We start from the raw sequence: 14,334 nt of genomic DNA, 5'->3' as shown, positions 1-14,334 counted from the left end.
CTTCCCATGCCAGAGACCCCAGTTCAAATCCCGCTCGGAGCAGGTTGAGTAGGACCGATCCCAGTGGTGCCATGACCCGGATGAGAGTCATTCAGTGCTATGGTAACAGATGCCATTTAGTTGAGTGCACTGACAGAAATGATGATAATTGTTGTTAAAACTCCTTATGTAGATGGTATCTTTTTCTCATTGTTCCTCATTCCAGGACTATATGCTCGTACTTTTACTGGCACCAGCCTGATCGGAGAAAAATTCAGGTAAACCAGTCGAACATGACTAACTGCACTCACACAGACTTCTTCCTGCTACTATAAGAGAATAAGAAACTTTAAAGCTTGCTGAATCGCCCTCATACAGGTAACATATTTACGCTTTATGTTTGCTATATGAAATGTAAATGTGAGACACAACACTACTTGATTCGTTTAGTTTAATAATGAGTGTGATCGATAACTTTGAGCCTCAGAACTATCAGTGATCTTCTGTCAAAGAATCATCTCAAAAACAAATCTGTGTACAATTGTGTTTGTAAGCATTAAGTCTATCAACACGAATCTGTGTTCCACAGAAAATATTCATTTATTTAATTCATTCATTCAATGTGAAGTTATTTATTGCATCAATATATAGATATACTCCAACACTTGACTACGATCATTATATCTGAGTTTAGTTCAACATGCTTTGGGATCACAATAGAGCTGCAATAGAAAAGTGTAATTGAAACTCGCTGGAGTCTCTGACAGGAGAGATGTCATGAATCCGAGATGATGATGAGTTGAAGACGGAGGAGAGGACAGAAGATCATCATGTCTGACACGGAGAGCAGAGGTGAGATATCAGTTTCTTCTTCCACCGAAGTGCGGTGAAATCAGGAGGATATATGTAGCAGATCTGTCTGTGGCGACGGCATGAGAGATAAACATCGGAGCGAGTGCGGCGCGCTATGGAGGATGATTGCATATTCCAGTTTTATTGATACTCTAACAAACAGCAAGGACACGGACCATTTCACAAAAAGGAAAGTACAGAGAAAAAGGCGAGAGTTTTACAATCATATAATGAGGGCTCGACCGCTCTCATCAACAAAGTGTTTCTGTCTGCAGATCTGTCGCTCAATTGATGTTTTTGACACCATAAATTCTAGAAACTATTGTGTGTGAAAATCCCAGAAATACTCAAACCAGCCCATCTGGCACCAACAACTACATTTCCATACTATTTGGCTGAAAAAAAGATAAGTGCATAATTATCGATAAAATCAAATTGTCAACATAATATTTTTCTGTTCAACTTGAGCACATAAATCTTACCTCGACACATCAAATGTCGAGAAAAGCTAGTTTGATAGTTTCTTGTCGAGAAAAATGGCATTAATACAACAAATGTGGTATCACGTGCAGAGTCCGAAATGAACACCCGCCAAATGCGGTACGTTTGGCTGGTGAATTTCGTAGTGTCATGCACCACTCTGGTGGGCACATTTCCTTACTATGTCGGTTTGTTTCAGGTTGTAAAATAATGTTCCAATTTTGTCCTCAAGGGGGATCTGTATGCCTGCAGTCAGTAAGGTTGCATTTTTTGCACCTATGCATTTTTTAAACTGATTGCCCAGCAATTTAACCAATGTTGCTACTTGGAATAATTGTTCAAAATGATATTTTTATTGGTATTTGTTACAGTTTTGTATCCTAGAGTCAAATTTAAGTGTAATGCTTCTGTTTTCTGCAGTGACCGTTGTGCACAATCCAGCTCACAGGAGAAGATGGAGCATGGTTGAACCCCCGATGAGTATGTCTTCCTAACAATACATTTAAGTTGTAGAAATGGTGGTCATCCCTTCTCTTTTTATTTTGTGTTGTATTTTGTAAAGCCCAATACCCAATGCGCTCGAAGTCCTCGTGGTGGCATAGTGACGAATCTCGTCACTACGCCATCTCAGTTGCCTCCGCATCTGAGACCATCAATCCACGCATCAGTTCACATTTCAACATTTTTGGGGGGGATTTCATGACCTTTAAAAGAATAGTTCACCGCAAAATGATCACTCTCTCATCATATTCTTACCCTTATGTCGTCTTAAACTCTTAGCACAAACAAAGATATTTTGATAGAGATATGATGTGAATATATCCATACAACGCAACTCAATGGGGTCCAAACTTTCACGCTCCAAAAAGGACATGATGCTAGTGGCTGTAGCCTTTAGCCTCCTCAGTAGCATGCCCGCCTCCCATGCCGGAGACTCCGGTTTGAATCCCGCTCAGAGCGTGTCAAACAGGACCTTTGACATTGGTGCCGTGACCCGGATGGGAGTGGTATGTAGCTGTGCAGTGTGTAAACCTCACTCCCCTGGCCTCTAGAGGCGCACCTGTGATTGACGATAGTGGCTGTAGCCTTTAGCCTCCTCGGTATCACGCCCGCCTCCCATGCTGGAGACACCGGTTTGAATCCTGCTCCGAGCGTGTCAAGCTGGACCTGTGATATTGGTGCCGTGACCCAGATGGGAGTGGTAGGCAGCTGTGCAGTGTGTAAACCTCACTCCCCTGGCCTCTAGAGGCGCACCTGCGATTGACGATAAGTGGCTGTAGCCTTTAGCCTCCTCGTAGTGCTACACCTCCCATGCTGGAAACACTGGTTTGAATCCCGCTCGGAGCATGTCGAGTAGGACCGGTCTTCTCATTCTTTCTTCCCAGAGCAACTGCAGCACGTGTGGAGTGTTGCCAACACTTTAAAAAAATGTTGTGTTCGCCAAGAGGTTTCATGGTAGACAAAATGATGTAATATAACTATTACTCACTATATCTGCTCTGAAATTTGAACTTTTATTTTAGAGGAAACCCAAGTGAAGCTCTTTCAGTGTTTTGATTACAGATTCTTACTTCTGAATAAGCAGTTTGCTATATGACCTGACATGCTGATTGTACTCTGATCTTGGTGGTAATAATTATGAAAACGAATTGTCTGATTTCACACTTTACAGTGAGGATTGTTGTGCTGGGGACGAATGCTTCAGAAAACAGACGAGTGGGAAACCTGCTGTTAGGAAGAGCAGCGTTTGAGACTGAAGAACCTCCAGATGTTGTAGAGAGAGTTGGAGGAAAACACATGACAGTCATCAACACTCCAAACATCTCACTCCATCAGATGACACAGAGAGTGAGAGAGTGTGTGTCTCTGTCTGCTCCAGGACCTCATGTGATCCTTCTGGTACTGAAACATGATCAGTGTTCAAGAGAAGAGAAAGAGTGTGTGGAGATGCTGCTCAACTCTTTCTCTCACACTGTTTATCAACACACCATGATGATCACCACACACGAGTCACACACTCAAGTCAATGACATTATACAGGAAATCATTCACAAATGCAACGACAGACACTTCAGACTGGAGAGAAACAGCACTCCTGCTCAACTGATGGAGAAATGTCAGGACATTGTACACAGTAATGATGGACAGTATCTGGTTTGCAAAGAAGGAGGTGAGTGTGCATATATTCTACCAGCCCAAGAGGGAGCAGAGGCAGAATGGGATAATAGTGGGAGGCAGGAGATGAAATTATGGTAAAACAAAATAAGCAGAATTTATTGAATAATCTAATTTTTCTCAATGGTCAGTCTGACATGGCAATACCAAACAATACCAACAACCATGAATATTTCATTTAAAGAGTAGAACGACCCTCTAATTAAGAGTTTAACATTAGAAGCTGTGTCTGTATTCTTCTGTAATGTCTAAGATCTCAATAGCTTATATTAAATCTTTTTAAAACTTATAGAGACAGGAATGTATTACTATAAGGTGCTATACTGTCTTTTGTTCCCGCCGTTTTTGAAAATTACCTCTGAAAAAGAGTGGGAACTCAGATGTTGGTCTGGTCATTCAAAAATGTAATTTGTCCTGGAAATCCAAAGCCTGCACAGAGTTGCAGAGCAAATAAGTTGAACTGTGCTGAAGAGAAGGTTAATTGACACTCTTGGTTCATCAAATGCATATTGGAATTTAAAAAAAAAAATATATATATAGCCACATGGCAAAGTCACAAGGCTGGACGAGTGCACCATATAGCACTGCACTGTCTGACATGTTGTTGCTCCAATTGTCATCTGACATCTGCCACCAATTGTTCATAAGCAAGTTTTACGAGGGTCTGAGTATCTCAGCGAGTATTGACGCTGACTATCACACCTGGAGTCGTGAGTTTGAATCCAGGGTGTGCTGAATGACTCCAGTCAGGTCTCCTAAGCAACCATATTGGCCCGGTTGCTAGGTAGGGTAGAGTCACATGGGGTAACCTCCTCCATTGAGAGCAAGAACCACATTATAGCGACCACGAGGAGGTTACCCCATGTAACTCTACCCTCCGTAGCAACTGGGCCAATTTGGTTGCTTAGGAGACCTGTCTGGAGTCACTCAGAACTAGCGAACCCCAGAGGTGGTAGCCAGCATCTTTTACCACTGAGCAATCCAGGTTCCCTAATTTTCTACCCCTTGACATTTCTAAAGGTATATCGAGTTAAACAGTTTAATATCGCCTACCACAAGGTCTAGGAGTTGCAAATAGCAAGCATGTGTGTAATGGTGCGTTCACATACAACGTGAAGAAAATTTACGCCTCCATTGCTCAAGCGAGTTTGACCGCTGGATTATAAATGTGTGTTTAAACTCGCATTTGTGAGTTTTCGGCTTCTATGACATGGTTCATAGTAAAGTACAACCAATAGCTGGAATCAAGTAGATGCGCATATTTTCAGAACTTACCAGGTAGTCCAACTTCCTCGCTCACTTTCCTCCAAGCGATGTCATTTTTCGTCCGGTCTCTGCACATGTGTGACATTGTGTCGTACAATTCCAGGTGCCCACTCACCGCTACAACAATCTTTTCATCCATTTTTCCAGATTTCTTCTGCTACTATGTCAGTACGTCAGTGACATCCGGACAATCTCAATGCTGATAGGTTTTCACGACAACGCACCATGCAGATTTTTCGCTTGAGTTTAAAAATTGAAAAATTGAAAAAGCGAATGAAGCGAATGAAGCGAATGAAGCGATTTCGCGTGTTCGAGTCGCACCATTATTCGCTGCCTGCCGCGGATTTGCGTCTATTCGCATCTTTGCATTGACTTTGTATGTAATCACGCCATGCGAAATGCTCGCTTCGCGATGTATGTGAACGCACCATTATAGGAAGGTTGACGCTGATAGGAAGCTGATAGGATTTAACCCTGCCACAGGATGTGAGCTAGAGGGTCCAAAGTTTCAACTCTTTTTTTCACCATTTTCCTTTTTTTTTAATGGATACCAGACATTTGGAGTGGATTGTGATTGATAAATATTCACACTGGAATTTGTTTTGTAAAATGTAAAAATGTCTAGCTGTTGCTTTGTTGTATTGCACTTTGCATATTTGCATTTAAAACTAATACATTTACTCTTTTACAGTTACAACAGGGAGCAGAGATGATGTGAGGATTGTGCTGCTGGGAAAAACTGGAGTTGGGAAAAGTGCAACAGGAAACACCATCTTAGGAAGAGAAGCATTTGTAGCAGAAGAATCGCAACGGTCAATTACTAAAGAGTGTCAGAGAGAAACCGCAGAAATCAACGGCAGACACATCACTGTGATTGACACTCCAGGACTGTTTGATACTGAACTCAGTCATGAAGACATCCAGAGAGAAATCACTAACTGCATCTCAATGATACTGCCAGGACCTCATGTGTTCATTATTGTGTTGAATTTAGGACAACGATTCACTCAAGAGGAGGCGAAATCAGTGAACATCATTCAAGAGACGTTTGGTGAACACTCTTTAATGTTCACCATGATACTCTTCACCAGAGGAGATGATCTGAAGAAAAAAACTATCGAAGAGTGGCTGGGACATCCTGGATCTCCTTTGATGAACCTGATCGAACAGTGTGGAAACAGATTCCATGTGTTCAATAATAATGAGACTAGAGATCGCACTCAGGTTTCTGATCTACTGGAGAAAATAGATGCCATGGTGGCAGCAAACGGAGGCAGTTACTACTCATGTAAGATGTTCAGACAGATGGAGAGAGATCTACAAGAAAAACTATTGAACGGACTGATGGAGAGAGTCAAGCAACTGAGCAGAGAGAGAGAAGAACTCATGACCAAACAAGAAGAAGAGAAGAGAAGAAGGAAAGAGAAATTGAAAGAGAGAGAGGCAAATGAGAGAGAGATGAGAGACGAGATGAAAAGAGAACGAGAGACACTTAAACATGAATTTGAGGAAATGAAGAGAGAAAACCAGAAAGTAAAAACAGAAAAAGAAAATCTTCAGAGCAAATATGAAACACAAATAGACAAACTGATGAACAGAATAGAGAATGAAAGGCAGAATCATGAGAAAGAGATGAAGAGAAGAGATGAGGAATTCAGTGAGAGAGAAGAACGACACAAAACACAAATGAAAGAAAAAGAGGAGCACAAGAGAAAGATGAGAGACGAGAGGAGAAGAGAACGAGAGGAATGGGAGAAACAGAAACAGATTAGTGAAGAACAATATCAGAGACTCAGGAGAGAAATAGAGGGTCTAATAGCAGAGAACGAGAGAATAGAAAGAGAGAAAGCTGTGAAGAAGAGCTGGATTGATATACATGCTCCAGAAAAGGTGAATTTGAGCCTTTCATGTTTGTTGAAATACTTTGAATTAGTACTATGTAAGGGGATTAATGGAAAGGAGGAGGTGAGAACCGGCTTGACAATATAAATAATTGTTTAATGATAAACTCAAAAGACAAACACACTCATGACGGACATGTCCGTAAACAATCTCTCTCTCCCACACAATCCTCTGCAGTCGACCTTTATCCCTCACGGAGGCGTGATTAGCCCAATACGGGACCGGGTGTGTAGGATCACAACCCGGCCCCGCCCTCCACCCTGCCACATTCCTCCCTTGTTCTCTCAGGCTGGGGAGCCCACGGCCTGACGTACATCCCCCCCCCCCTTTCCCTGGGGGAGAGCATGCCCTAAGCCCCGTCTGCCGGCAGGTCATGCCCGTCTACCTGGACGAGGGAGGGGACAAGGGGAGGGAAACAGAAATAATAAAATGGGGGGTACTTCCTGTAGCAGTGTAGTACCCCCCAAAAACACTGTCAAATTTAAAAGAGGAAAAAGGTCAACGCAGAGCGGCAGTGAGAGAGATGAAAACAAAAACTCTTACTCGCCAGTTCTCCGATACTCCACAGCTTGTTCCTCAGCCACTCCTCCACCCTCTATCGGACGACAGCCGCGCCTCTCCGGGCGGATCAGAGGCAGTCCTCCAGCCCCTGGCGGACGGAACGCCCCGCCGCGTTCTTGGGGAACAGAAGGGGTCTCCCCCGCCCCTGGCAGCGGTTCTCTCGCTCCAGGCGGTCGGCAGTGAGCCCCTTCTCCCCTCGCGGTCTGCTCCGTTGGGTTGGACGGTAGTGGCGAGAACTCTACTACGGCGTATCCCTTCTCCTTCCCGGATTTCGGCACCAGTTTAATCAGTTCAATGGAAAGGAGGAGGCGAGAACCGGCTTGACAATATAAATACTAGTTTAATGATAAACTTAAAAGACAACATAAACACACACATGACGGACATGTCCATAAACGATCTCTCTCTCCCACACAATCCTCTGCAGTCGACCTTTATCCCTCACGGAGGCGTGATTAGCCTAATAATCCGGTGTAGGATCACGACCCGGCCCCGCCCTCCGCCCTGCCACATACTACTAGGAACAATAGACCTCCAATGAGACCACAAGATCCGGACACAGTGCTCTACTGTTGTAACAGCCCTTGGTGCAGAATGCATTATTCAATTTTCCCTAATTGTAAGCCCAATACTCATGCCGGTGCAAAATCACAAGTGTGCATGTTTGGGATGTCTGTGCTATCTGTGGGTGTATGTGGGCAAACTGTAGGTGTCCTGTATGTTAATCAAGCAGTGCACAGCGCAATTAGCTATATCCTGAGAAATAGGTCATTGCACATAGACGTCTAATGTCTCCTGCACACTACACGACTTTCAAAGATGTCGGATTGTGGTACCGTTCATATTACACAACTGTCCATGTCCATGACAAGACAGAATGTCAGGGTTTTCAAATTACATGAGGAATTGGTGATAGGGGTGAACACATTACAAAACATTTCACTATTGAGGAATTCTGCCTGGACTCCAAATTAAGTTTCCCAACAGAGTACACGCGATATGTGATACGAGATACGAAAACAAATGCATGATCATATGTTATGCATTTCAGAATATGATGTGTATGTTTTTAATCGCCTAAAGGCATCATATATTTTATTGGTTACAATATGAAAAAGTTACAAAAGTAACTCCAACTGAAACATCTACCTATGTGCTTACCTGACCGTCCAAGAGAATTGGCAAACTCTTCTGTGGTACTGTGGTACAGTTCAGAGGAAACATCAAATAATCACTGGTGCTCATGCCAATGTTCCACTACTTGTTAAACAAACATAAACAAACATATACAGACACACATGCTACGCAGCCACGTGCGTCTCTCTCTGTCACTCTCAGGCATCTCTGGCCGCCCCTTATCTTGCTCTCCCTTTCATCAGCTGATTCAGCACCAGCCATGCTCCATCACGGCCCGGCCACGCTCTCCTCCTCATCAAAATTACATAACATTGAACAACGAAGAAGCAACAAAGCATATTTTAAGCATCCTGTAACACTGTCAAGTAAGGAGCTGAGACACAGGAGAGCAGGATGAGAGCCAACAGACCCAGAGAGGCCAATAGTGCACACATCCAACACATACAGTATTCTTATGAATAGGCTGTCTTCATTTATATCGACATGCATGACAGGAAATGGAATGTAAAACAGGATGCAAACAGGACAGTGCAATAATCATAGACGAACCTCAGAATTAAATTGCACTTGATCCAGCCCATTAGTGATTTGCACACAAATGCTGCATCAGAAACCACTGTCACAGTATGCACTAAATTTAATGAAGAACGCACTTATCTGCTGGCAAAACACTTTGGTGGTGGTGCAGTGGTCTAAAGCACATATCTAGTAATCAGAAGGTCACTGGTTCGATCCCCACAGCCACCACCATTGTGTCCTTGAGTAAGACACTTAACTCCAGGTTGCTCCGGGGTATTGTCCCTGTAATAAGTGCACTGTAAGTCACTTTGGATAAAAGCGTCTGCCAAATGCATAAATGTAAATGTAGGTATACATGCAGGTAGTGTGAATAGATTTCGGACATACTTCATCCAGGGATGTTGGCATCGTCTTGTGACCCAAATATATGACGTAATAACAACAACCGCGAAAACCATCTACATTGGTTTTGTTAAACAAGCACTTTCAAGCGCGAGGAACAATTATCATGGTATATATACGTCTGCCTCACGATTCACCACCATTCCTATGAATCAAGTGTTTTGAACGTGACGTCACCTCCACTCCCGAGGGATTATGGGATCATTAAAATCTTGCAGGAAACAGTAGGTCATCCGGGTATTTCTCGCTCACTGCTTCATTAATACTGTGGATTCTGACATACTACCCCTACTATACTGTATTTGGCATACTATATAGAAGAGTAGTATGGATATTTGGACACAGCAACAGTTTTGCCAACCCACTTGCACCTAGAATTAGAGCATGCTTGGCCGAAAATACAGAAACTTCATGGCCATGCCCACTGACTTTGTGAATATAGCTTATCACTAAGAGACAGTGCTCTTAAAATAAGTCCCAAAAACTAGTGTTCTCAAAACTTTTCTCTGTGCTTTGTGTTGTTTTCAGTTCTCAGAGGTTGCAGCATACAGGAGACTAGAAACACAGTTCACAAAGTGGTCCTGGAGTCTTCGGTGTGCCATGATGGAAACTGAGAACAAGCTACACAACAAAATAGAAAAAGAAGCAACATATTGGGTTGAGGAATCACATGTTCAAAGAGAACTAAAAGAGAAAACTGAAGAAGTGAAAAACTCAATGTCTGAGTTCTTTGAGAAAGACAAAGATGCTGATTTAGTAATACAGTGGAAAGCTTCGTTTGAAATCAAAATCAAAGACCTTCAGGAAAACATTGTGAGAGAAACGATGAGGAAATTAAATGAGATTCTTAAGCAGCGAGACCTGAAAAAGATTGATGCTAAGAGGACGCATCATGAATTCATTCTCTTTGAAAAGAGCAAAGAACTTGCTTTAAAACTCAAAGACAAAACAAGTGATGAAGAAACCCTGATGATAGAGTTTGATTGCTTCTGGAAAGAGTGCGTGGATGAGATCATCAGAGACACGCCACCAATAAAAGACATTGACATATTAAAAGATGTGAAAATACTCTTCAGTGAAATCTATTCAAGAGCTCCGGTAGACTTCTGGACGGAGAGCAGAGATATTTTATCCGTGCAGAGTTATTCAGATTATGTACGATTTAAGAAATCAAGACCTTTTCTCTCCAGAGAAGCTAAAGAGAAGGCTGGTGTTGCTCTGTCTAATGAGGATGAAGCCCAGATAAGAGCTTTAGTCAATGACATTGCTCAGCAAACAGACAAAATGATTGTTTCTTTTAACATTGCAAAGACGGGCTACAACATCAGCTACATTCATGAACTCACAGGATACATCAAGACAAGATTAAAACAACACGAGGGAACAAAAGTCACGTATGAGTTCAAGAAGGAACTCTTCGTGGAATTGGTTTATTTAGTCTGTAAGAGAGCAAACAAGACATTTGCTGACAAACACAAACTGTTCAGAGAAGCCAATGATCCTGTGATATATTTTGAGGGGAAGAAAGAAGAATACTATGGGATTTTCCAGAAGTATTGTCATGGCGTAACGTCAGCTGCGATATGCAGCGAGATCGTATGTCGGAAACTGAAAGTGCTCGTTGAGCAGAGTGTCTACAGAAACACTGCCAGACGTTTGGCAGATGAAATGACAACAAACTGTGAATCACTGAATGGAAACAGATCTTATCTGGAGAAACACATCCTGAAGACACTGGCAGAAAAAGAGCATTTTGACTCGTACATGAACTACATCCGTAATCCCAGAGATCACTTCAAGAGCTTCATCAGAGATGAAGTCCGTCACTACATCACTGATCAGTTCAGTGTCAGTGTTCTTCCCAAGATGGAAATGAGCATGAAATTCCTGCAGCAGAAGATCGTGGAAGCAGCCCATGAATCTACTGAACATGTTCAAGTGAATAGAGGAGATGTTGATTTGTGGCTGAAGTGTTTCAGACAGAAGCTCTCAGATGTGCTGATATTCTCTGAAAGAGACCTCAGCGGAGTGAACCATGATGATGTCGATGATTTCAACCTTCTGGAGGATGTAATAAGAAAAAAACTTCCTTCTATAATGTCTGATATAAACAGCGAGTTCTGTCCGGGATCGTTTTCAGTAAAGCTGGACTATAAATACAGACCAGATGAGATTCTGATTGATCACTTCTGTCAGTGCTGTTGGGTTCAGTGTCCTTTCTGTAAAGCCACATGCACGAACACAATAGAGGACCATGATGGAGATCACAGCGTTCCTTTACATCGAGTGGATGGAATTAATGGAATATATTACAGAGGAACAACAAACCTATCGAATGGCATCTGCACAACAGAAGTAGCAAGCAATCAATCGTTTAATCCCAAAGACGCGGGTCACAGAATCCACGTTAGAGAGTACAGAAGAGCCGGTGGAGATTATGCCGAATGGAGCATCACTCCTGACCTCTCTGAGCTGCCGTACTGGAAGTGGTTTGTGTGCAGATTCCAGAAAGATCTTGAGAAGTACTACAATAAAACCTTCCAGGGGAGAGGAGAGATTCCAGATGAATGGAGAAAATACTCAAAACAAGTGGCTGTTGAGAGTTTAGATAAATACATCTAATGGAGGATATAAAGGATGAGACTTTTAGCTCACCTCAGTTTTGAGGTTTCATAGTGGCTAAAGCTCAAGAGCTGGTAATCAGAAATGGCTCATTTCATCCCAGCGATTGGTGAGAAATGAACCAAGACACTGAAGCACAGATAACTGGAAAGAGCTGAACCTTTAATTATTGAAAACCTTTAATCACAAGATTATCCAGAGAACTCACATACTGATAAAATGCATATATACTGTAAACACACAGTTTGTCAAATGCATTAAATATATGGATGTGGTGTCTCTGCATCATCTACTGGTTTTTGAAAATTAACCTATGATGTAAATGTATTTAGCACTGTATAAATATCACATTCAAATGTCAAAACTCACATACATAATACATTACTGTGTAACAAATTGGTTTTGTTTGTTCTGGGAAGTGTTATCTCCTAAATGCTAATGCCTCAAAAGTATAGAAAATGGCTATTTTCCCTCAAACTTTGCTTTTGTGACCAGTACAGTGATATTTCACGAATCAGCCCCCAAATGTAGTCTCCCATCATGTTATTGTTATACTCTCTTTGGTAGCGGGATTCAAAGTCCAGTATATCCTGATGGAATCGCTCGCCTTGCTCCTCCGATTACGCTCCCATGTTCTCCTTGAGTTTATCAACATGAGCATCAAGGATATAGATTTTGAGGGACTTCAGAGGTGGAGCTGAGGAGAGGAACCCATCCTACCCCAGCCAAAAAGACCTCATTGACTTGATTAGAGATCTTGGTCTCGCCAAGTCCAATGCCAAGCTTTTGACGTCTAGGCTCAAGCAGTGGAACTTGGATGAATGTATGCAAGTCACAGATCAGAGGAAGTGTCACCAACCTTTTTCCAGCTTCTTCACCAGTCAAGATGGGCTCTGTTTCTGCCACAATGTGACCCCACTCTGTTCGAGACAATCCGAATCGCCTGTAACCAGAATGAGTGGCGACTCTTCACTGACAGCTCATTGTACATCCATCGACAGTCAAATTATATTGTAGTGGCTTATTTTTAGAGTTTTTTGGTCCAATAATTAGTACCTCTGTTTTGTCAGAAGGAAATTTCTGGCCATCCAATCTTTTATTTCATTGATACACTCTGCTAATTTAGAGAATTGTGAAATCTCATCAGGTTTTGAAGAAATATAAAGTTGGGTATCGTATAGGAGAAAAGCAGAGGCCCTAAAACTGATCCCTGTGGCACTCTATACTTTACTTTTGTTTGATTTAACAATTCCTCATTTACACATACAAAGTGGTAGCGGTCTGCTAAATATGAACTAAACCATGCTAATGCAACTCCACAAATGCCAACATAATTCTCCAGCCTATTCAAGAGAATGTCGTGATCTATCATGTCGAATGTAGCACTAAGATCTAAAAGCACTAGAAGAGAAATGCAGCAGCGATCAGATGATAAGAGTCATGTGTAACTCTGATAAGTGCAGTCTCTGTACTGTGATGAGGCCTAAATCCTGACTGAAATTCTTCATATATACTATTTCTCTGTAGAAATGAACATATTTGGGAGGATACTACCTTTTCTAGAATTTTTGATATAAACGGGAGATTTGAAATCGGTCTATAATTAGCAAGTTCTCCAGGATCAAGTTGTGGCTTCTTAATTAGCGGTTTGATAATTGCCATTTTAAAGTTTCTTGGGACATGTCCTAAGCATAGCGAGGAGTTAATGATATTAAGAAGAGGTTCTGATATTACAGGAGATACCTCTTTTAAGAGCTTAGTTGGTATAGGATCTAACAAACATGTTGTGGCTTTTGATGTTTCGATAAGTTTTGTTAGCTCTTCATGACCTATGATAGCGAAGGATTGAAGTTGCACATGAGGGAAATTATTAAGCACTGTTTTCTGAGGTGCTATGACAGATGATTGCATAACTCCAATTTTATTGCTGATTATTTTAATTTTATCTGTAATGAAATTCATGAAGTCATTACTATTGTGCTGTGATGTAATATCTGGTTCTGTTGAGGCTTTATTCCTAACCAATTTAGCCACAGTACTGAATAAACATCTAGGATTGTTGTGGTTATTTTCTATGAGTTTACAAAAATATGCTGACCTGGCAGCTTTTACTGCCTATCTGTAGCTACAGACACTATCCTTCCATGCACCACGAAATTCTTCTAATTTTGTATTTTTCCACATGTGCTCCATTTTCCGAGCTGCTCTCTTGAGAGCATGAGTGTGATCATTGTACCATGATGCAGGGTTTATTAAATGTTTTTTAATCGAAGGGGGGCGACAATATCAAGAGTACTAGAGAAGACTGCATTTACATTTTTTGTTATTTCATCAAGTTCTTCTGGGCTTTGGGGTTTACTGAGTGTATGAGATAGATCTGGAAGATGATTAGTGAAGCTATCTTTAGTGGTCGAAAGAATAGTTCTACCTGAACGATAG

The 14,334-nt window shown here is 41.8% G+C and overlaps 1 protein-coding gene across 1 annotated transcript; it reads left to right on the top strand.

Moving 5' to 3' along the window:
• The first annotated feature begins 251 nt into the window (after positions 1 to 251).
• Positions 252 to 13,941, top strand: LOC127652413 (interferon-induced very large GTPase 1). The gene is made up of 6 exons (XM_052138535.1): positions 252 to 357; positions 674 to 831; positions 1,732 to 1,791; positions 2,984 to 3,481; positions 5,444 to 6,642; positions 9,802 to 13,941. The coding sequence occupies exons 2-6, from the start codon at positions 810 to 812 to the stop codon at positions 11,893 to 11,895; spliced, it is 3,873 nt and encodes a 1,290-aa protein (XP_051994495.1). The 5' UTR covers positions 252 to 357; positions 674 to 809; the 3' UTR covers positions 11,896 to 13,941.
• Positions 13,942 to 14,334: the final 393 nt, after the last annotated feature.

The sequence above is a fragment of the Xyrauchen texanus genome, chromosome 12 (genome assembly GCF_025860055.1).
Source record: "Xyrauchen texanus isolate HMW12.3.18 chromosome 12, RBS_HiC_50CHRs, whole genome shotgun sequence".
NCBI lineage: Eukaryota > Metazoa > Chordata > Actinopteri > Cypriniformes > Catostomidae > Xyrauchen > Xyrauchen texanus.
This window is presented reverse-complemented; position numbering and strand designations above follow the sequence as displayed.